At 52.7% G+C, this 25,956-nt stretch overlaps 1 protein-coding gene across 6 annotated transcripts in view; it reads left to right on the forward strand.

Moving 5' to 3' along the window:
- Positions 1–24,654, forward strand: part of BTBD9 (BTB domain containing 9) — a 431,450-nt gene extending 406,796 nt beyond the window's left edge. For 4 of the 6 annotated variants that reach the window (XM_025862314.2, XM_025862311.2, XM_025862315.2 and 1 more), the window contains 2 exons: positions 5,084–5,162; positions 21,036–24,654. In XM_025862314.2, the coding sequence (XP_025718099.2) occupies positions 5,084–5,162; positions 21,036–21,233 (277 nt within the window). In that variant the 3' untranslated portion in view covers positions 21,234–24,654. The remainder of the gene's footprint in view (positions 1–5,083; positions 5,163–21,035) is intronic. The other 2 variants (XM_025862312.2, XM_025862313.2) reach the window with 2 other exon arrangements.
- Positions 24,655–25,956: the final 1,302 nt, after the last annotated feature.

Below are 25,956 nucleotides of genomic sequence, written 5' to 3' on the forward strand. Positions count from 1 at the left end.
CACAAAGACCCACTTGTCCGGAGCCAGCGGCGCCACCTGGCAAATCCACATGCGCATCAAGGGGCTGACTCTACCTAGCCCCCGAAGTTTCATATTGGCGGTTTGGGTAATTCCACCCCTGGCAAGGGCTTTCTCACATAAATACACCGTTTTAATGTCTTTCTTCTCCCTCTTTTCTAATTTATTTCAAGAACTGTTTAAAATGCAGGAAAGAATAAGAAGTATTCCAACATTCACTCACATACTCATCCCCAGAATTGACTGTAGTTAATATTTTTCACATACACTTAGTCTTTTTTATTTTAATCGAAGAAATAAAACATTCCAGTTAATGTTGAAGCCTCCTTTGTTCTCCATCAGCAAACTCATTCCTCACCCTCTCCTCAGAGACAACCACTGTCATGAATTCAGCACATCTCCTTCCAGAATATTTAAAAATATTTTGCGAGCATGTGTGTTTTCATGAGTAACGTGTGTGGCTGTGTGTGGCTCCACATTGTACATGTCGTCCCCTAATTTGCTTTTTAGTACAACCTTATGTGTTTTCCATCTCTCCACGCCATGTGGAAAGAGGGAGCACCTGCTGAGTCTCTTCTCTTCACTTTTCCGTATGTGTGACTGTAAAGATAGAACAGTAGCCAACGTGCGCTTTTACCACATGCCAAGCACGGTTTTCTCACTGAATCCCCACAACCCCTTCGACCCCCTCGCACACAGGGACCTGGGGCTGCAGGGGCCCAGTGCATGCCAGGGGTCAGCTTGCAATCCGCTCATGTGTGTGATCTCCCGTCTGGCGTCATGACGCCAGCATATAAGTAAGGGGCTTTAAAACCCTGGGACCCAGGCGACAGGGAGGAGTTGGTGCCCCAACCTCTCCATCAGAAAGTTCCTCACTGTGCCCTTGGGTGGAAAGAGTGCCAACAGTCGTGAAATCTTGACACCGGGCAGCGCTGGAAAGTGGACAGGTGACTTCTCTTTCTGCCTCAATGTCTCACCTCAGAAATGGGATTCCAACGAGCTGCCTAGCTACCTAACAGGGGGGACCCAGCGTGATAGATTGTGATTGGGAAGCACTTTGTAAGCCCCATGGTGGTCTGCAAATGGAAGACGCTGTTAGGACAGCTCTGGCCCACCTTTTCCACTCCTTAACAGACCACCTACCCTATTCCAGCCACACACCCCTGATTTTATGTGCATGACAGTACTTAATCCTCATTCCTCAAGCAGCAGCTTTAGAGAGACTGTTCATAAGTAAGCTCTTGTTTTCCTGGCTTGTTTAATTACTACTATGGCAACAACGTCATTTTCTTTTCTTTTCTTTTCTTTTTACTTCATATATATATATAGTATTTCAGCCTCATTATGGGTTAAATTGAATTTTATGGGTGGCAACCCAATCAAAATTTATAACTTTTTTCTCCAGAAAAATTGCTTCCAAGCTTCAAACAACCAGTTATAAGGGAAGCTTTGGAACACTACCAGTTTGTGAGCTGGGACCAAGGTACTGTTGACACTGTTCTCTACTTAGTTCATGGGAGGGTAGCTGATCTCCCCAGAGAGAGACTATGAGCCTCAGAAGGGCAAGCACTACATCTTACGTGGATCCCCCATAACACTCGGGTGCCAGGCTCAGGAGTATATTGAATAAATGCTTGCTTAATTCTTCCAAAGCCCAGCTGCCTTGTCTGCCTCCAAGAAATGGGTGCTGATGGTAGTGCCTTGGGTGCCCCTGGGAACCCATGCTGTAGTCAGTAAATCATATACTAGCAAACATGCCTCACAAATGAGGCCCGGGAAGCAGTGTGTCTTATCCAGATTCATTTGGCTGAATGGTACTTGTAATAGTAATAACAATACCATCTATTTTTTTTTTTAGTACTTTAGCAGTTAGCACTTTGTTCTAGATGTCTTATATTTGTTCATGTATCTAATCGTCACCAAAAAGTTAGATATTTTTATTATCTTCATTTTACAGGTGAGGAGATTGAAGCCCAGAGAGGTTAAGCAGCTCGCCTAAGGTCACAGAGCCGGGAAAAGGGCAAAATGGAGATTCTAACCCAGAGCCCGTGTTGTCAACCAATGTGCCAAACCACCTCTTGTTCATGATCTGTATTAAAGCCTTGAGCAGTAGGCAAGATAGGTACTTTTTTTTTTAAAAAATGCTTACATAAATATCCTACCAAATTCAGACAGTATAGAAAAGTACAAAAGTCTAGGAGATGGGTCTGGAAATGCTTTCATCCAAAGCTAAAGTCTTGATCAACATTTTGGCAAACATGCCTATAAATACGTCCCTCTGAACACATCTGTGTGTAGATACGTATTTACAGTCTCCTGTACTTGGGACCTCCCTCGAGATGCTCTTCGGTGACCAGCATTGGACAGGAGACTGGAGCTCAGGAGAGGGGAGCCCAGCCTCCGGCGCCAGCCTTGGGACTTCAGTCCAGGGTGGGGCTTTCTGTTTTGTCCCAAGTGCTCAAAGCAGAGGCCACACATATTCTCCACACCCATTGCTCCTGTGAAGACACTCCCTCCCATCACCCAGTCTTGGCCATGCGCCAGGGGGGTGCTGCGCCCCTGCGGCTCCATCATCTTCCTGGGCATCTTGCCTACTAAGGAAGGGACCCAGGGTACTTGGCAAGGAGGGACATTTTATATAGCTCTCAGGAAAGCTTAGTAAAAATGGCAGTGGAGCCTCTCGGGGACTGAATGATGGCGGTAGTTCCCTGGCACCGTGAGGTCCTCAAATCGCACAGTGATTGTGTATGTGGCCCCGACGTGGACTTCTGGTGCCCCCTTATCATTTCCCCGTCGAGCAGCATTTAAAGTTGTTTGGAAGCAGTTGAGGGCAAATGGTATCTGATATTTGAGGAGGGAGAGAGATGCCCATTACCTCATCCTAACCAACGTCCCTTCCTACTGATATTTTGTTTTAGGGTTGGTATCCAGTTTTGATGAAAATGAAATCATCTTTCAACTCTCAGGCTGTGTTAGTGAAAATGAACTCTAATGTGATTAGATATTAATGCAGTGTAATGGTGGATTGGTATTAAATTGAGGCCTTCTGATCTTATTACTCCACAAATGCTCCCTCCCTGCTCAGGCTGCTGCCCAGCCAGCCCCGCTTCCCCAGGCACAGGCAACGGGCGGAGGTGCCCAAGCCCCGAGCCCGCAGCAGGAGCCTGGCTCTGCCCAGGGCCGCTCCGGCCAGCCCTCCCTTCCTTCACTGCCTTGGGGTCCCCACCGTGTTGTGGGGGGAGCAGGGGTTGGACCTCAGGAGGCATAATTTGGATCCGCCTGCACCCTCGGAGCCACGAGCATGTTGTTGAGAATCATGCGCTTATAAGTGCCAAGTTTCACCTCCACGTCCAGAAGCACTTGAAGATTTTCTGGATAGGCATGCAGCCAGAAATCTAAGAACACAATCTTCACCTCCGCCACGGCCCAGCCCCTCTGCACCCCAGTCCTTTTTGTGAAGCTGACTTGAACATGTTAGTTGTCGTTGGCTGCTATCACTTGTCCTGGCCCTGTCTCCCTTTCCTAGAGGACTGGTCTGAGATGCAGGTGGTGACCCAGCCTTGGTGTGTGCCGTAGCTTCCCTTAGGAGAGGGGATGGGCGTCGGCTGCCCCACGCTGCATGGACTCCTCACTTGACCTGCTGGAGGAAGGACGCCTGTCTGTCAGCCACACAGCTTGGCTTAGAAGTGACGGGTAGGCCTGTGGGAGCCCAGGCCCAGGGCCAAAAGCCCCACAGGGCCTCTTGTAGGCCTGCCCCAGCCCACAGGCTGCATCCCACCCCACAGAGGCCCCAAGGGAGCTGTGTGGGTCTGGGAGCAAAACAGTCCTCCACCGAGAAAATGGGCCAAGAGTGCAGGCTTCTAGGGATGGTCAGATGGCATCACCTTCATGTATGAATGATAGCATTTTTACAAAGAGAGTGATTTTTCTTATGCTATTTCCAGAAACCTGCTTTCAGAGGCACAGACTTTGCACACAGGATGGTAATGACTTTTTAATGACCTTAAGGGGCCTGGGTGTCCAGGCAGCAGTGAATCAATCTCAGTGGGAGGCTCACAGTGAGAGAGAAGCTGGAACACCTGAAACTAAAAGGGGAAAAAACAAACCACAAACACATACATTTTCTTTGGTAGCATTACTTGGTAATTAGACAATTACAGGAAACAGCTTCCCAGCAGTTGGCATTTCCACTGTGTGAGTGGAGGAGGGACGGCAACAACTTTGAACTCTTCACATTTATTACAGAAAATATTATTGGAGTTTACAGTCATGGGTGCCGTGCTCTCCTCCAGCGCATTCTGATGAGCTGTGAGTGTTAAACCAAGAGCAGAGCTCCTCCTCTCCGGGGCTGTTTAGGGCCTGCTTGGCTGGGCTTTAAATGAGCTGGCTTTTGAGCCCACCCACAGTCTGGCTGGTCCTGAGAATAAGCCCTGGGGGGCGGGGGGATGCATTTGGAAGCAGGAAAGGGGAGGCGTGTGAAAAAACCACCTCTTCTTCCCTAGGTGCCATCCCCTGCCTGGGGCAGGGTTCAGACAGAAGAGCCTGGGGTTCACATTGGCAATGGGTGACCCCCACTTCTCCCTCCCCTTGCCCTGCCCCACCCAGTCCACATTCCTGCCCTGGTTCAAAACTCTTCTCCCAGAACCCCCCCACGCCTCTCAGACGCGCGCCCACTCAGCCAACAGCCCCCTGAGGTAGGCCTGTCTCACAGATGAGGAAATGTATTGGATGAACCCCCACCGACCTTGATCACTTTTCTCTTTGGCCACATTCGTGTCGCAGTGTGAACTTGGACTGTACTTTGTGCCTGTTTATGGGGAGCTCTGTAAGAATCGCAGTTGCCTTCACAGAAGGTAGGAGCGCTCTGAATGGGGACCCTAGCTACTGACCGCCTCCCTCAGACACACATGAGGTGGAGCACCGTTCCATTCCCCCATCCATCCTATGTCACAGGCCTCCTGAGGATGGAGGACAGGAACCTCAGTATCTAGCTCCTTCCGCCTGCACTGTTGGCCCAGTTAACTGTACCGTCTAACCAGGCATATGGTTGTGCTTCCTCTCACAGGTCCTGGCAGTCTGTAACTTTTGAAAGACAGCCCGCCTCCTTCATCCGAATCGTGGGAACACACAACACAGCAAATGAGGTAAGGGTCTCCGTTCGTGAGCAACACCGTGCTGTTTCATGATGGACAGGTAAATGCTACATCCCCAGCTAAGTGGAACTGTTTGTTCTCCCCACTAATGGCCTGTTGTTCAGACAGCTTGGTACAGAAGAAAGTCCTGCTCTTGCACAGTAGAGATATCAGTAGAGATATCATTATCATTTCTAGATGTCTCTTCACTAGGAAATGAAAGCCAACTCCTATGGCTTTGCTTCCCCCCACCAGCCTCCCTATGGAATTGGTGACCACAGAGACCTTGAAAGGGCACATGCCCTGTCCTCAGAGTCTTCCACCCTCCCAGACGACAGCTATTTCAGAGGTCGCTTGGCCCTCTGAACATGGTGTTTAAGGAAACTTTGCCCCAGACAGTTGCTGGTTTTCTGTCTATCCCATCCTATGCCAGGCTGCACAGAAATGCTTATGAATGGGCCTGTTCCTCCCCTGGCGTCCAGGCCTGGATCATTCCAGGGGACCATGCTGTTTGTACTGTTCCTTCACTTTGGGATTTCATAAGGGAAGAGTAGGCTGGTTGTTTTGCCCCATTTGGAGCACCCACAGTCAGGGCAGCAGTCAGGTGAGGGCCTGAGCCTTGAACATTGCCATGCTATTTTCTCCGGAATGTAAATGGCCCCAGAGAAATGCACTGGGGTTCATCTGGGTCAGAAAACAGAGGACAGGAGGCGTCTGGGTGGCTCAGTCAGTTAAGCATCTATTCTTGATTTTGACTCAGGTCATGGTCTTAGGGTCATGGGATCGAGCCCCGAGTCAGACTCCACACTGGGCATGAAGCCTGCTTAAGATTCTCTCTCTCCCTCTCCTTCTGCCCCTCTCCCTACTTGCTCTCATGCACCCTCTCTCTCTTTCAAATAAATAAAATCTTTTTTAAAATACTAAAAATAAATGACGAAGAAAAAAAAAGAAAAGAGAAAACAGTGCCCTTGGTGAATAGAGAAACTAGGACACCTGAGTGGGAAGGAGGGCACTATTAATAATTATACCGGGACAGCAAGTGTAAACCAGGACTGAGCCAGACATACCTGGACTGCCCTCCCCCCCACAGTATGGATTCCCAGTGGGCTTACAGAGGCACCTGGGCATTCACGCACACCATCTAAGGTACGACTAGTGTCGATCAACTGTAAGTTAACTACTTACCTTTCCTGTTCTTTGAGTGGGTGTTGAGTGAGCACTAATGGCAAGACAGTGGTATCTCGTGTACGGCCACGCTGTTGACTTCATCTGCTTATCACACCCTTGCTTTTTATGCAGTCGTGTGTGTTTAGTGTGAACCTCTAACAGACTGCTGGTTAAAGACCGGAATCATAAGGAAGAGTAAGGCTGAAACTCAAGAGGGAAATGAAGGGCATCAAAATAGTAACCACTCTACAGCTTCACCTTAAGCTGCTCTTTATCAGATCTGTCTGGGACTGGCTTCCTGGGCATGTGACCAGGGCAGTTGCGTGGGGCTCCACACCCAGAAGGGGGCTCTCTGCTTGGGGTTTAATGCTCACCAGCACCATCTTGAATTCTTCATAATTTTACCTATGAATTTGTTTTTAAAGGGGCAGCTGCATGGGACAATGGAGCATTCACTAGGGGCTGGGGGCCTCAGCTCCCACACAGGCCCATCTCTGCCCCCTCTGGCCTTCCCAGGACAGGTTCTCAGCCACCCACCCCCTTACCCCTGGTGCCTGGACCTGCCCAGCCTCCCCCTTCTAGCCTCCTCATGACCACTGCCACCCTCCACTCCCTGTGGGGGCCCAGCATGTTTGCAGGGAGGGTCCGGGTCTGGTATGAATCTCACCTGAGTCACAGGATAGAGCCCCGGGTGCCTGTGAGGGTCTGCCCTGGCCTTAGGAGTTCCCCTGACTGAGGGATTACAACAAGAAGTAACAAAGGAAAACCCTGTGTCAGGTCGGGAGAGAAACTGTGGGAGGAAAGAAAAAGCTTTTTTCCTGCTTTTTGAATGAGAGGCTCTACATTTTCATTTTGTGCTGAGCCCTGCACATTATATAGCTGGCCCGATTCATGCATTGTGTTTGTCAAATCAGAATTCTCCAGAACACGTCAAGGTGCTTCTGGTACTTCAAACGCATTTTTTAAAAAGTGGAAAATATTGTGATAATTTATATTCATTTTGCGGTTTTATTCATTTAGAACAAAAATGATACATGCCTACAATGTGTTTCTTGCAAAGAGCTGATAAACAGAAGCCTGAAACTTTCTCTTACCTCTTCATTTCACAAACCTGAAAATTATAAAAGTAAACAAATTGAGATTTTTTTTTTAAGGCACAAAATTAAAGAACTCAAAATATCAGGTCATAAAAAGCATTTTTTTTTGATGAGGTAACAAAAGTAAATTTGAATCTGTATTTTAATGTATATTTGAACCCCAAACCAAATACCATCATATTTTTAAACATTTTTTTCTTTTTTAAAAATTTTAATTCCAGTGTAGTTAACATAAAGTGTTATATTAGTTTTAGGGGTACAATGTAGTGATTCAACGATTTCATACATTACTCAGCATATTTTTAAAATTTTGCCAATAAATCCCGATTTTTATGTGTTTATTTTGTACCAAATTAGAAAACAATTTATCTTTACATAAAAAGAAACCCTAGGTTTTTTTGGATGTACTACATAAGAAATAAGTGACTGAAAATGAAAAATATTCAATTTTACCTTGATTTAGTATTTACCTTTAATTCCTCCATGGGATTCTACAGTTAGTTAGGTATTTCAGCAGAAGAAATTCTAGGTCAGAGAAGGCCAAGGAGCACTGGGGTGAGTCTGATGAGGATCTCCCAGAGTTTAGCCCCAATCCTATCACCTCAGTGACCACATGAAGAACAGTTTCCCATTACAGAACCCTGAAGTTGGAGTGCAAGATTGTCTCTTCCTGGATGAGTTTCCTGAACTGTCTGGGCAGGGAGCTCTAACCCCATTGACCAGCCCGTTTGAACGGGTTGACTAGTAGGCCGCTAATTAATTGGTGATCTGTTGCATTTGGCTGATGAGCAACTTGCTCAGCTGCCCTTACTGAGTCACTTACTGTTCAGGGAAGAAATCCTCAATGTGGTGTTGCCAACTGGGGAACGTCCTAAAGCATAAAGTAAATAATGGACGGGATCATAAGGCAAGACCCACAAACTGCCTTTCTCAGCACATGAGAAGACCCAGAAGTGCTGAGTCTCCTGGGAATCCGGAATATAGCAAACTCTCAGAGCATTCTTTTCTGCAGCATGCTAGTTTCTGGGGCATTATTTCGGACAAAGTATCACCTATCTTAGAGAACAGCGGGAATGTGTATACGTCTGTGTGGTGATGCTCAGAGGTGTGAGAGACAAGGTTGCACTAGGGGAAGAGGGGTGACTAAGGTTGCTCGAGCAGGAGTCCTGGGGGGAAGCAGCCCCAGAGGAGAGCTCAGATGGCCCAGACAGCCAGGGAAAGGAGGCTGGGGGCACAGTCAGGAAATGAAAACGGCTGCGGGGTCCAGGACAAGCCCCATCCCTAGTCCCATGGAAGCCAGAACCCCACCATCAATGAGAATATTGGGGTCAGGGTGCTTCTTTCTCACAGGTGAGGGTCGTAGAGGGAGAAGCAGGGTTTCCTCAGCCCGTCACTGCTTGTTTGCCAAGTGACGTCAGGGGCCTTCGTTTAGTCAGAGCTGGGACCTTTAGATACTGTTACCAAGGGCTTTTGGTAATTTCAAGAAGTGTAGATGGAATTGGTTTTTAGCACATGTGGGTAACGGAAAGAGAAATGTGGGTGAGTCACTTTGCCCCATCCCCCATGGAAGACCGTTTTCTGCAGGTGCTGCCCCATCCGGAGAGGAGGTCAGGCAGGGGATGGCAGGGGGGAGCGTCGCTCAGAGGCGCCTATGACTTGAGGAGCATGGTCGGGGGGCGGGGGTTTGGGCTGTTTGGACAGAAGGTGGGAAGCAGCCCGCACCGTGTGTCCTGGGGCGGGGGGGCTACCAGCAGCCGTGCGGCTGTGAGCCTAAAAACCACCCCGACCCCCACATCCTGCCCGCTGCTGGAATAGCAGAGCCCCCCCCCCCCGGAGCTAAACCAGCCCAGGATCCCTTGTGCAGTGTAGACGTGTGTCCTGCCCCCGAGGCCAGGCTGTCCTGTGTGCGAGGCCCACGTGCGTCAGCCATGTGCTAATTTCCCCGCTTCCCGGCCACCGGGCTCTCAGGTGACAGCAGCCCCAGCCATGGCAGACGTTCACATTTCTTGATCACCTGTTTCGGCACACTTCTGATTTCCTGCAGCATTTCATCCCTGTCCTCTGGGGGGTGTCTGTCTGCTGCTGGCATCTGCCTCTCATCTTCCTTTGTGAGTGCCGCAGCAAGGAATTCATTTAATTTTTTAGCTACCTTTATGACCCCTGTCAATCAATTTCCCTACTGCTTACCTTACAGACCCCTCCCCTTCTGTCAGTGACCTCCTGCCCCTCGTGTACTTGGCATCATCCTTGCCATTTATCTTAGCTCCCGAGAACATTCTCCTTTCAGGCCCCCCCAGCGTGTGCTTTGTCATCCTCTGCTCTGTAATCTCCCCTGCACCTGGCGTGCTTCTCACATGGCTCGGGCCCCTCTCCTTTACCTTTGGACGCCTTTCCTGCACGTCTTCTGCGTGCTCGCAGGGTCTCCTTTGTCTTCCTGTCACGCCTAGCACTAGATGGCAGACACGTGTCTTTCAGCACAGCCGCCCTCTCGTCCTGCTTTCCTTCAGTTGCTTCCATTTGTCTGAGTCTCCCCAGGGCCGGCAGCCAGAAAGGTCCTCCTCAGCTGCTTCCTAGGGCACGTTTTGCTGGTCTCGGTGCCAGGCTGGCGATGGCATGCTCATTCCAGTGCAGTGGCCCATCTGCCTCAACCACTGATCAGCTCCGAGTGCCCAGGAGGCAGACATTGCTCCCCTCTCCAAGCCTCTCTTGTCTGAAAAAGGGGTAGAACCGGGGCCCTGGGGACGGCACCACCTGCATCCTGGCAGACCCGAAGCTACAGCGTTGGTGACTGTGGCCGAGCAGTGCCGGCTGGGATGCGGCGCCCCGCACGGACCCCTTCCTTCCCATTTCAGTAATGATCGTAGCAGAGCCGCGGAGGCACACACCTCCCGTCCCCGGAGATCAGACAGGGTCCAGATGGGATCCGTCTGGGGAACCTCTGAAAAGCAGTCCGTGGACTAAAGGAAACAGAAATTAGACCTGGTTTTGGGGGTAGGGGGGATTTATGGCTTTTATGAAAGCCTGCGTTTGAGAGCAAGTTCTGGAGTGATTTTTCAGGAGGCATGGAGCTCAGGGACACAGCTAGACCTGGGGGAACAAAAGGTCGGTGGGAAAAACAAACTGTCTGCAAAGTAGAAAGACTGGGGTCCCACTCGCAAGAACCCACGCGAGAGCCTTTGCCGAGTCAGTAACCAAAGCTGCGGAGGGCCTTGCCAAGCTGTCGGCTGCTCTCAGGGTTCCTTTTCACCCTCTGCATGTATATAGCTGAGGAGAGAGGCTGTGTCATATTTACCTGTGTGTCCCGGCACCTCGCATGGGCCCGGTGCACTTATGGATAGAGTACCTGTCGGCAGAGGGAGCAAATGAACCGTTTGGTCTGTCTGTCCATCTCTCCCTCATGCATCCTCAGCCACCAAAGGCAAGGATTTAGTACCACAGCTTCTCACCATCAAGAGCCCGTGGCACTCTAGAGGTAGACTTTGTGTAGCCACACTGAAGAGTTTCTGAAACCAGACACTTTTGTAAGTGGAAAGGTAAATATGCCACATACCTCCACATGTCCTAGTTGAAGCCCCTCACAATAACGATTATTCCTATTGTAAATTATAATAGCAGCTCATATTTACCGAGCACTTTTTAGGTGCCAGGCCCTACTGCACGCCCTTGAGGCTAATGACACTATCTGATTGGCATATGTGAAGTAGATTCTACTCTCACCCATTTTTTAAAAATGAGGAAGCTCAGTACCAGGTGTTGGCAAGGATGAGGAACAGTGGGCAGTTTGCGTCCAGCACCACGGAGTATAAACTGAGGTGGTCCCTGAAGAGAAGAGTTTGGTAACATCTGAAGCTGAACATGTGCACGCCTACCCTAAGACTAAGCATCTCATCCCTGTGTCTATTCTCTAAAGAAGCTCTTACACACGTTCCAGATGCAAGAATGAAGATGCTCCCAGCAGCACTGTTCATCACAGACCCAAGCGGGACGCCTCCCAGTCGTCCATGCAGGGACGATGGATAAGCCACGCATCGTCAGGCTGTGATCCATGGGATGAGTATCACAGCATGTCGAAGGAAAGAAGCCAGACACAGAAGAATACATACATATAGTAGTATTATATTCATAGAACATCAAAAACGGGCAAAAGTAAGCTATCACATATAAGGATGCAGACACAGGTGGTAAAACTTTTCTTTAAAAAAAAGCAAAGGAATAATTATTATTAAAGCCAGAATTGTGGTTTCCTCAGGGTGGGGAAGCTTGGATCAGGAAGGGCCGGCTACGTGGAGGGACCAAGGGACACCGGCAGTGTTCCTGGGTTCTTGACCCTAGAGGAGTCTATGTGGCATTCGCTATATAGTTATTCAACAAGCTGCACATTTGCATTTCATGTACTCTTTAGTGCATGGTTTTCCCAGTAAAAATATTTTAATCAAAAAGGAAAATTTGATGAGGAAACTAGAGCTGAGCGATGTTAAATGTTTTGCCCAAGGTCACCCCACCGGCGAGTGCCAGTCAGGATTTGAATCCAGGCAGTTTGTCTCTGAAAACATCCAGACTGCTCTGTCTCCCAAAAAGGCACAATAGATAATAGTAAAGCCACAGAAATGAGCCCAGATCTGCCCAGCACAGTCAGACATGGTGAGCAGACGGCTCCTGTGGGCACACTTCAGGCACCAGCCCATGCCAGGTCCAGGAGAGAAACCAAGGCAGGTCCCTGGCTGAGGGCTGGTAGCAGTCAGCCAGGTGAAGAGCAAGCTGTCCGGGCCAGAGCCGGCGTGCTGTGTAGGGAGCCCAACAGCACAGCTGACATGGACAGAGGCAGGGCCCGGGGCCTGAGGAGGGGGTTCCACTAAAATGGACCCCATGAGCCTGGCACTGGGAACTAGAGAGACATGGATGAGATTGGGGGGCGGAGGGTCGTGGGGGGTGGGTGGTGGCCGACTCCTCCGCATGCTGGTGCAAGGAATAGCAAGCAGCTCGGGAGCTTGCCGCAGGAGGGTCGCACGAGCAGGCGCCAGCAGGACAGAGTCTGCAAGTGGCTGCTTGAGCTGCCCTCCAGGACCACTCAGCACAGAGCCTGGAGTGAGGCAGAATTTATTTACAGGCTTCTGTCAGGCCGGTGAGTGGCTTTGGGTCCCAGGGCCGTCCTCGTTCCCATAGCAATGTGTGGCTCCAGTGAAGAAAAAAAACACAAAAACAGGGAAAGGGACTCTGTGGTTTTTTTCTGTTTTGTTTTGTTTTGTTTTTAAACAAAAAAAAACTCTTTCCTGGCCTGGTGATCATTATTTCCCAGATATCCCCACCAGGTCTGGTCACACCCTCGGTGGCTCCCCCGGGGTTTCCCCCTTGCAGCATCCTCTAGAGGCTGTGATCTAAGCCCCCAAAGGCAGGTGTCCCTCCATGCAGCCATAGGCTGGCTCTCCAGGCCAGAATTCCTGGTTGGTCAGCACTAGAACCAAAGGAAACATCCCAGGGGCCGAGACTCCGAGGGCTAACAGAGCAAATGGACCCATGAGCCTCTCCCTCAGAGAGCTCCTGACCTCAAACTGCCACTTCTGCCAGGAAGGGGGAACCTGGCCATCCAGAGGGTGTCACATGGCAGTGATGGGGGAGGGAGGTGCCAAAATCAGACGTGCTCAGGAAGAGAAATAACCGGCACAAACCAGCCTTCCTGTGGCACCCAGATGCCCTGTGGGGCGTATGCAAGGCAGAGGTGGTATTTGCAGGGGCAGGACTGGGTGTGGGCCAGGCACAAGGTAAGCACAGGAGCAGGAGGGCCTTGGCATGGACAGGTAAGCCAGCCTGGCACCTGTGAGTTTACCTGTGTTGCAGAGGCTTTGCCCAGGTCCTCCACTACACTGCACTTCTTGAGGGCAGAGATGGTGTCCTGGTATCTTCGTGTCCCAGCACCTAGTCCCCTGCCCCCCACACCGTAGCCCCTCCATAAATCAGACAGAGGGCCAGAGCTTTAGTGCAGGATTCTGAGGGAAGTAAGCTCTCAGGAACCCCCCATGACAACCTGCATCTGAGGAATGAGGAAGAATGGAAGATTGCACCAGTCTGTAGTCCCCATGACCTTGGAGAATGGCTGGGTGATGGCTGTGGGCAAGTCTGGAAGTATTTAGTTGCAAGAAACTCTAGGACATGGTGAAGGGGGGTTAAAGGTGAGCCATCCAGACAAAAATGTGGATTTAAGGACTACACTTTAGATCACGATCGAAGTCAGGTACCTCAGAAGTCAGGCTAAGAAGAAAGGGATGGGGAGGGTCTAGAAGTAAGCTCTGAGACCTAGCCATAATGCACAGGCTAGCAAAGTAGGGGATGAGCCGACGAAGAGAGAGGAGAGAGTGGAAGGAAGGGAAGGCCTCACCACACTCATGTAGTGTGGACCAGGAGACCCCAGCACTAGTACCAGCCTCACCCCCAACCAGCCCTGTGATCCCCAACAAGTCACTTCACTCCCTGGCTCTCAGGACCCTTGCCTTCAAAATAAGAAGAGTGATGGGTGGCTCAGTCAGTTAAGTATCTGCCTTCAGCTCAGGTCATGATCCCAGCGTCCTAGGATGGAGCCCCACATTGGGCTCCCTGCTCGGCGGGGAGTCTGCTTTTCCCTCTGCCCCTCCCCCTGCTCAAGCTCTCTCTCTCATTCTAAGAAATAAATAAAATCTTTAAAAAAAAAAAGAGTGAATTCAGTCTTAAAGATTCCTTCCCAGTGAGACAGAAAAAGCAGGAAAATATTTAATTTGAGCATAATTATAAAAGACAAACTGTTACAGGCGTCTTTATTCTTAAATCTTGATTATGAAAGATTTGCTTGGGAAGAGAGGGGGAGGGTGACACGGCAGTGAGCACAGGTCATCATTCCAAACACTCCACAGTCCTTCTGCATATTGTGAGCAGCAGTAACTCTTGCACTAACCTACTGGCCTGGGGGAAGGTGTGCACAGAAGCTAAGACACCCGCAGCAAGACAAAGGGAGACGTCTGGTTTGTGCAGATTATAATCTCGGGCGGTGTCCCTCTTCCCAGCCAGCAGTTGGAAGCTGGGCTCGGGATCTCCATGCAGCCAGAGGAAGTGAAGAACTATCCCGGACAGCTGGGGCTACGCGAGCTGGCCTTCTAGGGCGAGGGGGCACAGGCAGGCTCCTTGATGCCCCTCCAGCAGGAAGGGGGTCTTGGCAAGGCCACACCTACCAGGTTCTACCTGGCAACTGGAACATTTCCCTTGTTTTGTTTCTTAAGTCTTTTTTTCAAAAATAAAAAGATACCTGTAACACTCCAGGGCCAAGATAATTACGATGAGAGAGTAAATTGTTCTCCCTGGAACTCTGGAGTGTGCACACAGAAAAAACAGTAACCAGGGATTGCAGGGCTGCCTGGAGCAATATGTATTAGAAAGGCTCTTTTTCCAGAACCTTCCAAGCCATAAAGTTCCAGGGATCTGTGGGAGCCCTGGCCTACGCAAATGTGGGAAAGTGGTATTGGAAAGTTCAAGAATTTGCCATACATAAGCAGTGTCACCAGGAATCATACTCCTGTACCTATTAGGATTAGATACTTGTGCAAAAACGGTTTGGGTATCCTGTCACCCCGAAGCAATACTGAAAAAGTATTGTTCACAGTCTGTAAATGTCTCCCGTTAAAAAAGAGTTTCTTAACCGAAAACCATGTTTTGGGCTGTTCGGATGAACATAGAACTGTTGCTCATAAAAAAGAGGGTTTTGTTGGAGACACTTGGACTTCAGTTTTAGAGGAACAAAAAGTGAAACATCCCAGCAGACTGCAGAGGGACGCTTAACCTGAGCTCCCACGGTGGGTGTAAGAAAGACGTTCCTTGTCACCAGCATCGGGATCCATGAGCGCTCATTGAACGCGACGTAGGTGCAGGTGCCACTGACGTTGACGCCGGGAAAGCCAAGCAGGCGGTCTTCAAGGTGGCATCGCCCAGGAGCCGTGTCTTTGTGCCTGTCTTATGGGCACATATCCCTGAGAGGCGGTTACCTATTTTATCAAGATATGTCACCTTGGAAATTTAAGTCGAAAGTCAGGAATCCTATTTGTATTGGCAGGCATGAGAGCAGTCTGGGAAAATTACTCAGGAGAAACCAGAAAAGCAAGGTAGAGCCATGGATCAACATTTATTAAATTTTCCCAATTTCTGCTACAGTTCACGGTGGACTCTTAGCGCAACCTGGGAAAATGAGCCGAGGCTTCCGAGCGTCTAAGCGCCTCGAAGCTCTGTCGAGCACACCGTGCTTGGGGAGCCCCCATAATGAAGGGAGGCATGGCCCGCGGCCGAGGGGCTCGCCCAAGCCCCGAGCAGAGGCCGGCGCGGCTGTGCACGTCCCCTGCAGGTGGCTCCCTGAGAAAAGAACGCCCCAGACTCTCTCAAACGTGTCGAGACTTAACGGCTCCCGGAGAGGAAAGGCAAAGTGATAATAAACAGCAGCTACAAAAAAGGACACCCAGATAGTGACTCAGGCTGTGTCGGATTCGTACACACGACTACATTCCAAATTAGCCAGCTCCTCTCGGGGGACAGATCCAGAGGCCACTGAAGCTGGTTCAGCGAAGGTGCCCCTTTGTGAGCAGTGGCAATCAAACAGGCTAACGGGATACATGATTGCCGAAAAGGGGACGGGAGAATGATGCAGCGGCCGTGGTAATGGTTTTGCATAAATCAGTGCTGCGACTCTGCCCTGTACGCCTCATTCACTTTTGGTCACATCCTTTCCTAGGGGTATTGCAGTCTTGGGAAGGTTCGCGGGAAAGAAGTGGAATGACACAAGCTTCTGAGCAAAGAGAAACTCAGGACCTGGCTGTCCCCCCCCCTAGAGGGAGGCAGAGGAGCTTCAGGCTGCGGCCCCACAGGCGGACACTTCGGGGGGCAGCCCGTGCCCCCAGGGGATAGTGAGGACTCCCTAAGCCCTCAGCTACCTCCCCTGGTCTCCCTGTGAACAGAGCAGAGGCCCTGCGGCCTCTCTTCCCCAGCAGGCACACTTTCGAGCCCTGCTCCCAAGAACAGTCAGGTCCCCTCTCTGGGTGCCCAAGTTCCCAGTCTTGCACGAGATGATGGTAGTGAGGTGCAGGAGCCCAGGGCCTGGCTGGGTGTTGGCGTTGTGCTGTGTTGGGTTCGGGGCCGGCACGCTGTTCTACAGAGGGGTGAGCAGGCGTAAGAGCTGCTCGGCCCTGAGGTTGAATCCCTCCACTTATTCCTGGGACCTTGGGCACATTGTTCCCTCCTCTGCAGAGAAGTAAACTCATACCAGCAGGGGCACCCTGCAGCCACCCTCCCACCCCGGCAACCCCACCCCACCTCCGCTTAGCACCCTGGTCCATGTTTGTGCTCAGCGGGATGCCTTGAAGTTTAAAAAACAAAAACAGGGAAAGGATCTGAAGGCAAGGACAGGCCCTTGGAGGTTGGCTGCGCCTGGAGCCTGGGACCCCGCTGCTGCCACCTTCTTAGCGAGGCAGGCTGCCATCTCTGACTTCCCAGAGAATCCTTCCAGCCACTGTGGACCCTTTTCTTTCCTATGTCCGTCTCGCCATTTCTGTTCTCAAGTTCTGTTATTCTTCCTTTAAAAATGACTCTTTCCTGTTTATCCCAAATCACTGAAGTCTACCTCAGGGGGTTTCAGGGTTTAAGGGTTTCTTGTCCCTACCTTCTTCCTTTAGACTCCCCCCGCCCCCCCCCCCCTCGACAGTTTTACTATTTTTAATTGAGTTCTTTTTTAAGAGCCTCCTCTGTCCGGAGCCTTTGGCCCCTTGCCCAGGTCTGGCCAGCCCCTCAGAGTGCTGCCCTGAGCCATGCCCCCCACTGCTGCCCACCCCATACCCCCCTGCTCTCACCATCATCACCCTTGGCTGGAGAGCTCCCCTCTCCTGCTGCCTCAAGGGCTCCCTCCTCTGGCCTTTCCTGCTTGGCTGCCTCCAGCTTCCCAAAGACCCAGCTCAGACATCTCCACCCCCAGGAAGCATTCTTTCCCAACTCCCCCACTGGCTGGCTTGGCACCCCTCCATGCCCTTATGGCTCCCTGTAGGCCCAGAGCCCCTTGCTCATCCATGAATGTGTCTGCTGTCCTGACCGGATGGTGCACCCTCTGAGGGACCAGGACCCACGTGGTGGGCATGCAGGGGGTGCCTCGTATGTGTTGTGGAGTAAATGAATGGATGCACTCAGACCTCCTGACCTCTACACCCCAGTCACCCGGTTCCTCTGGCCACTCCTCCCACACATGTGGGGCTCGCTCTGCCCTCTCTATGCCTGGCACCCAGAGGCACCCTTCCTTTCCCAACTTACACCTGCCCTTTGCCTGCTTGTTCTGACTCCCACTGCACATTTTACCTCTTCTTTGACTCCAGGCCTGACCCATCTTCCCATTTGTAACACACCCTTTTTCCCTTAGAACCGTCAGCACACCGTTTGTGACTTCCTAAAAGTAACTGTTTCCTGTGTGTTGCCTTTGAATCTGGCAGAGCCTGCTTGGCTCTCCGGAGATGTTTAGGAAACCCACACTGAAGTTCATTGGTCCTTCAGGGACACCCTTGGGTCCCAGACTGAAGCCCAGTTTGGAGGTGGCTCCGTCCCTCCTGTCTGGTCACCTGCACGCCTGCCGCGGGGCCATAGCAGGGCTCAGTCAGGCGGTCAGCAGCCGGGGTCCACGGCCTCCTGTCTGCCCTAACTCAGACAGCAGGGGGGGCCCCACAGGTGCCAGGGGAGCAGTGCCTAGGCTCTCTCAGGAGGGATAGCCCTAGCAGAACATGAAAACAGCCCGCGGAGATTCATTGGCACTATTGCTGGCCGTTTGGGGACTAACAGCCATTTGCACTATTATTTTAAAGCAGTTTGGTTAAATGGGCTAAAGACGGTTGTGCCGTTCACATCACCCAAGTTAGAGAAAAGAGAGATGCAGGCTGGAAGTGGGAATGACAGCGGGAAGGAGGACAGTAAGAGGCAGGCCAGCGAGCATTTATTAGGCGCCCACTACAGACAGTCCTCCCAGGCCTTCCCAGCACCATGCGGAGCAGAAGCCCCCTGCCCCTTAGAGTAGGGACGCTGATGGGACCCTTTCCGAGATAAGAGGCACGTTCTGAAGGGCCAGCCAATATTGCCTGGCCCCACAGAGAGCTTTTTAAGTTTATTTTTCAATCCAGAATTGAAACAGTGATGTGTTTATTCCTGTGCAAGGCCTGCGTGGGAGAAAGGGCAACCATGCGTTGGTCCTTGAGTCCCAAGGTTGCTGAGATGGGTAGACAGAGGCAGGAGTAGGCCAGGCTTTGGGGGCGGGAGGCCTGAAGCCTCGTGGGGCCTGTGGGGCAAGAGCTTGCCCAGAAATTAAGGGCACAGAGAAGCTTGCAGGCGCACAGGGCTAGAAACCCCTTCCATACAGAGGGAAGGTAATGAGGACTGGGCAAGCGTCAGTCAATGCACGGATCAGGTTAGCCCCAGGGCCTGAGGAATAGTCTCTGGAGCTATGAGCCGAGAGCGCAGGCTGCAGGATTGCACAAATAACGGGCTAGAGAGCCTGATGGGGCAGGCTAAGGACTCAGGGTCAGAAATGGGGAAGGTGCAGTAAGGACAGTGTGTGCACATTTCCCTGCCAGAGAATGGAGATGGAGGCTCTGGGGACGGAGTGAGACCGGATTGGGCTGGGAAAGAGAACAGGATGTCTGTTGGCTTGCAAGAAGCTCCAGGGAGGGGCTTGAGAGAGGGTGCGGGTGGGGCTCCAGGCGGTGGAGGGGTGTTTTGGGGGGGGCTGGCCTGGTGTGCCCCCGAAAGCCCCACCTGCACTTAGAAAGAGGAGTGCTCCTAAGGCCAGAGAGACCGTCGCTAACCTGCCCAAAGATGGTCTTGTCACTTGAAAAGCTTAAAGAACATTAAACTGATGGAGAAGAAGAGATTAATAGTGGCCACTCAGAAGATGTTCAGGTTTACCTGTGTGGCACAGGTCAGAGCTGATTGCCCAGACAGGTCAAAATCATAACAGGCCCTCCTGTCGGGCTCTTGCCAGGTTAGCACCTGCAGATGGGCCCAAACAGGGAGATTTGCTCAAATGGGCAGAGAGGAAGGGAAGAAAGGAAAAGGGAGGGGGATGGGGTGACTTGGCACCGCGAGGTCCCCGGGAAGCACCGTGGTGAGAACAGGGCCCACCTGAGCTTCAAGGAGAGAAATCCACTCCCTCCAAGGAACCCAGCTCTGCCAAAATGAACAGGACAGACCTGAAGACACATGGCCTCCGTTAGTCTTCATATTAGAGTTTGAGATGTGAAATTTGTAACAGCGGTAGATAAATGAATTGAGGTGGGAATATGGGGAAAATAGTGGTGCAGGAAGGTAAGCACGGAATTTATATTTTAACTATAATCTCAACAGTTGCCATTACATTGGTCTTCTCCTCTGTGAACCACTTCTATAGTAGAAGGTTGTGTGTGTGTGTGCACGGTGTGCATGCTTGAGCCATGGTGGCCACAGAGCCCCTGGGACGAAGGAGGGACAGTTCCTTGTCCCCCCACCCCCACCCCCTGCAACTGTCTGCCACAGCTGTGCCTCCTCCCTCAGCGAGAGGAGCAGGTGCCCACCAGCCCTACCCTGCGTCCTGCCTGCTCCCGGGGCACCTGTGCTTACAGACAGGCCCTTATCTAGGAGCAGACTCGCCACACGGGCAGAATCGAAGCTGAGCAGCTCTTCTCAGCCAGCAGGCCCTCGGAAAAAAGGGAGCAGGGTGGGGATTGCCGTTGTCCCGGAAGCACTGGGTGGCCCGGGGCGATGAGGGGGGGCAGTGTGTCCCACCCTCATGGGCCGGGAAGGTACCATGCCCCTGAGCCACATGGCCTGCCTTTCGTGGCTGTCCACGCAGGCTCCAGGCACCCACCAGCCAGTGCAACTACAAACCAGGCACGCTCAGCATTTGTCCCCAAGTTCACTGAGAGCTTTGCCAGTTTCACCATCTTACTTCTTTAGCAGAAGCCTGGAGACAAAAGGGAGAAAGCCAGGGATTAGGCAATACTGTTTGGGGAGCCAGGGCCCTACCAGCTGTCTGTCCAGGAGGCTCTGGTCCAGTGGCTGGGCTTCTGCCCCAACGGCCCCCCCCCCGGCCCTCCCCCAGCCTCCGTCCCTCCAGTCCACCACACCAGTCTGTTTAAAACTCTTGAGCCATCGGGCCCCTCAGGAAGTGGAACTCACCCCTAAACCCCATTCCAGCTGAGGCTTCCAGCCTCCCCATCACTGCCCCTGCCTCTTGCTGGGATCCGCTACTGCCAGGCCCCTCCTCACACGCCTCCCTTGCCCCAGTGAGCCTGTGCGGCCCTTCCTGCCCCCCCCTCCCCAACAGCCGGCTGCCTCGGCTCCAGCCTCCTGTGCCGGCTCATCCCAGAAGTTTGGGAGCCCTCCTGGATTTGTCCCACTTTGCTGAACTTCACCTCTAACAAGTAGCCAGGGTTGATGTGTGTTTCTCCTGAATTACCTCATGGACTGTAGCTCCTCCCCTTGGCCTCTGTGACCTCCCACCCAAAGCTCTCAGCCCTTGTTGAGGACAACACCCTTGGCCCGGAGTTACCTTGGCTGCCTCCCGGGTGAGACGGCCACCGTCGCTCACCGGCCCTTTGCTCTCTCTCGCCAGGTGTTCCACTGTGTCCACTTTGAGTGTCCGGAGCAGCAGAGCAGCCAGAAGGAGGAAAGCAGCGAGGAGTCGGGTCCGGGGGAGCCCAGCCTGGCCGGCCCCCAGCTCGAACCCCATGCCCTGCAGGCCCCCAGCGGCAGCTCCCTGCCTTCCAGCCCCGGCTCCGCCTCTCGCTCCCCCAACCGGCAGCACCAGTAAAGGGGGCGCCGACGTGGAGGCGCGGGTGGGCCCCGAGGGCAGGGGGCCAGGACGGGCATCCTCTCAGGAGGGATCTCTGTTGACCACCCCCCTCCCCTCCCAGGAGGGGCAGACTGGGCTGCAAAAACGCGGACACAGAACAGGCTTTCTCCCAAGGACAGAAAGGGGCTGCTTTGTTCTCCTCAATTTGTTCAAATTAGGCTGGTCTCCAGGGGGAGAAAATGGGTCTTCAGTCTTCATCAAGTCCACCATTAACACCCTACCTCTCTAATCTAACCTGGGCAAAGGGGACAGAAGGCAGCAGTAGACGGGCCCGTGTCGGAATACCTCGGCACCTGAGCTCGAGTGCAGGAGGATCCATTGAGCCTTTATGACCTGGAGGCACCCTTTACAAAGTGGGTTTCCGAAGAGTGTTTACTTTTATGGAACACATTGCCCTGGCAACTAAATGATTTTTTCTTTCTTTTAGTTATTGTCCATTTAATGACTCATAGCTGTTCCAGATCTTTTTGAAATGCTCAAACAGCAAATCACTTGTTTTAATCCCTTTTGACGCTGTAATTTTCCTTCCTTAGTTTTGTACGGTTAAGCCTGGGCTGGAGCAGAGAGATTCTGTGCACAGCTCCGAAATGAGGCACAGATGGCTCATCATGGCACCTGGTCTGACAAGGAAAATCCTCTGAGGAAGTTCAACAAAATACACAATGAGCAAATCAATCTGAGGACACTGGAGTTAATAATCACTCGAATTCCTGAGTTATTAACCTGTCATTCCTGAAACATATCCAGCCTTTAAGCTTGGGAGGCTGACGAGGAAATATTTTGCCACCTGCTAATTTCCTGTTCATAAGTCTGTAAATGTATCTGGAAGTCCACAGCAGCTTCCGATTGGGCTGAGCCCGCCCCTGAATCACCACCGGTTAGCCAGGTCGTGGGGACGGCGGCCCTCCTGCCGGCCAGGGTCAGGAACTCGAAACTGGGGCTTTGCAGCACGGTTGTGATAGTTCAGGGCTTTCTGTGTTTCACCCCCAGACCCTACTACTCGGCCGGGGTTTAGAAGAAAAAGCCGTTCTAAGAAGCTTTTCTCCTCAAGCTGATCTCTGGCTGCTGTGGCTGCCGTGGCTCTGTGTCTCCTGCTTAGTGACTTCCAGTCCAGCGCTAACTACCCTTTGTAACGTGCTCAGCCTGCTGCCTGGGGTTCACTGGGCTCCACGGAAGCCCGGCCGCAGCCCCCTGGCCCCGCAGACACAGGCCCAGGCCCTCTGCACACCCTGTGACCCCGCTTGGTGGGCTTACAGGAGAAGGTTCCTTGCCGGGGTCTTAAAGACACATTGGGTTGTGGGTGGACACTGAGCCCCCGGGCCCACTAACTAAATGCTTTCTCCAGTGTAACTTGGTCTTGAGTGTATCTCTCAATATGGGAGCAGCAGGGGGGCATCAAACCACATGATTAAGCAGGAAGGTGGGCTTTTCTGTTTGAACATGGGTGGCAGGAGATGGAGGGGGGTGCCACAGCGCCAGCCACAGCTGCAGAGGCTCTGGGTCCCCCCACCCCCGCTCTCAGCTTGCGCATCTGACTCCTCCCCCACCGTGTGGGGCTAGTGGAACCCCTGAAGGGTGCCAGGCATCTCACGGGGTGGGAGCAGGGGGCGGAAGCTTCCTGTAACAGATGGCAGGGGCTGCTTGCTGGCCATGGGTGGCTGCCCTGTGGGACTTGACCACTGCCTTTGTCAGCATCCGGCACGCAGTCGCCAATTAGCGTGGAGAATTCCTGCTCACTCGGCACTTCCTTCAACGGCGCAGTCACTACCCGGCGGGGAGCAGAGGAGCCCAAGTCAGCGAGGGCAGAGTTCAGATGTTTGGAAAGTTTCCATTCAAACTTTGAAGTCACCTGTCCAGAGAAGAGTCCCCGGGCTTGGCTGGCACCGCTGGCCTGGGAGGAGGGGAGTGGGCTGGTGAGGACCTGGAAGGTTCCGGCCCTCTATCCCCAGACCACTGGGTCCCACCGGCCCACGGCCCACGCCACCGTCTCGGACCCAGGTCTGGCAGCTCCGTGGCACACCGAAGAGGCACAGGCTGCAGAGCTTCAGCACCAGACCCACGTGTGGGCACCTCCTGGCCTCCCGCTCTCCCCCGCGGATTCCCTTCCGCGCCCGCACCGTCCACATGCCTGCCCCGAGGTCTGTCTTGGGGGATCAGAGTCGGTCTCAGCAGATAGGGGAAGGAAGGGAAGATGGAGCGGCCAGCATGTGGCAGCAGGGGGGACGGGCACATGGCCTCGTTCCCTCCCCTGCGGCTGCGGCCATCGGCTGGCTGCCTTCGTCTCCCAGGCTGGACGGGAGGCCTTGCTTGCATGGAAGCCCACTCTAGAGCGCAGGCCGACGTGGACGAAGCACCGCAGAAGGCGCTCTGCTCTACCTCCTGCTGCCAAGCCAGTGGGCTCTGCCTTCCGTGATGGGCCTTCTGATTTGGGGAGCAGGGGGCTCCTTCTGCATATGCCTGGCTGGGCCGGGGCCTTCTGGATGCGGCCAGCAGCCCCCCAGTCAGGGTACGTGGCCCCAGACACGCGCAGATCTCCAGAACCCTGGCTGGCCCTGTGGAGGCCTCCTCCCTGCAGCCAGCTAGACCAAAACGGCCCCCAAACTGGAAGAGCCCCACGGAGCTAAACGGGAGCACAGACAAGACAGCCTGGCACGCAGTGGAAGGCCTCCCACGTGCCCGCAGAGTCCTTGCCCTGGCAGCAGGTGGTGGCCACTTCCCCTGTGGGGTGTGAGGAAGGAGACCCAGCCAGTCAGCAGGGGGCTGGGGGCAGACGAGGGACCCCGCCCTGTGAGGGTGCAGCCTGGGCCGTAACTGGTTTGAGGAGAGGTCGGGCGAGGCCTGGCCCTGCGTGGGGACAGATAAAGAGGTGCTTGTGGCCTCTGGCCCGTGCCTGTGATGCGTCTCAGTTACTAACCGTGGAACACCACCTTCATGCCCACTGGCCAGGTCAGGAAGTAGAACACTGCCAGAGCCCCCTGCCCTTCCCTTGAGATCATGATTTGGGGGCAAGAATCAGCTGTATTGGGGCTTGGGGGATAGCCTTTGCCTTCTGGCAGCTGCTGGGAGGGCCAGCTGGGGTGACACTGGGCACACCAGGTGGGGCCTGCGTCCACTGCCCATGTGCGCGCGGGGCTGGCGGCCTGCTCGTCTGCGGATCTGAAACAGGTATGATAGTTTGACGCGCGCGCACGCCCGCCTACACTTGTTCCCCATATTCTCAGTGCTGTTTCTGTTTTACTTCTTCCGACTTTCGTTAGAACTGGGAGCCCGTGATGGATGTGGGACTCTTCTCAATTGCTCTTCAAATTGTTACTTTTTAATCTTATTAAATGAAGTGTCGATTCCTGACAAATACATTAAAAGTGTTTTATTCCTAGAAGAGTTGGGAAAAGAAATTATTTTCAGCAAGAGTGGGATGTTTTTGTTAGAGTGATCCCTTGGTCCAAAAAAAAAAAAAAAAAAAACCATGAGTTTCTGAATTGTGCAACAAATGGCTCAGTACTTACACTGTCGCCCCAGTTGTCAAATTGTTGTGCAGACGGCTCCAACCCAATCAACTTCACCTTTCTTTTTTTTTTTTTATAGAAGATAACAAAATTGTAATCACTTATTCTTTCTAGAGACTCGGAAGAAAAAAAGGAAGGTATAATCCGCAATAAAAAGCGGAGCATCCTGTGTGCCGAGGCCACTTGGTAAAAAGGAGAGGGAGCGAACCCCATTGTGGGCTTCAGTTAAGAACCTTCCTTTGCACAAGGAAGAAAGGTGTCAAAAGAGGAAGAGAAAATTAAATTTGTCTCCTTCCAAGAGTTTCTCCTCATCAGCGTTGGCTTTTTGGTGTTCCCATGTTAATGCCGCCTCCCGTGCAGGGCGGCCACTGTCGCTGGGCAGAGGCCACGCTCCATTTGTTTTGGCGGCTGCAGCCATCGATTCTGTGTGTTTGTCCTGACAACAGCTCCAGCAGGAGTTCAGTGCTCATTAGTGGCCCGAGGAATTTAAAATGCAGCTCATGGTTCTGTACCACCATGGTTTTTATTATTATAATATTAAATTAGAAGTCGGCCTGGTGCCTGGTGTTTGCTCAGGACTTTCTGGGAAAGGGGAAAGGAATGGTTTCAGACGGCACGCAGGGCAACTAGGATGCTCTGTTTCTCCTCCTCGGAGTGGACCGGGCAGCCTAATTACTGGACAGGATCCTGAAGCCCTAGTGGTATGAGAGACCGGGTGGTGAGAAGGGTTTGCTCGGAGGATAGACCCACTTCCCGTATGCCTCAGCCCTAGCCCTGTGCGGTGTTGTGGGGAGGAGACAGGACGCAGTGATTCTGCTGGTTTCCATCAGACTGGCTGGGCGGGGGACATGCACCTCCTGCCTCTGCAGACGTGGGAGCTGCGCTCGGACGACTGGGAGCTCCCCTACCGGATCCCCCTCCCCCGCCCCGCGTCCCTTCAGGCAGGACTTCCTGCTGGCCGGATGCGGGCTGGGACCTGCCTCCATAGCAGGGCTGTGGGGCAGGTGCACAGATCAGCTCCCCCCACAAACACACACCTTGAATATCCCGGGTCTCTCAAACTACTCGTTAAAAAATACTGGTAAAGTAATAATGCCCATGGGCTAACATTCCAACCTAGCAGAAGGTCACCCTTGACCTGGGCCAGGTCGTTTCCTCTGTGACGGACTCATTGC

This window comes from Callorhinus ursinus, unplaced genomic scaffold (genome assembly GCF_003265705.2).
Source record: "Callorhinus ursinus isolate GAN/ISIS: 27379988/994484 unplaced genomic scaffold, GSC_fseal_2.0 scaffold59, whole genome shotgun sequence".
Taxonomy (NCBI): Eukaryota; Metazoa; Chordata; class Mammalia; order Carnivora; family Otariidae; genus Callorhinus; species Callorhinus ursinus.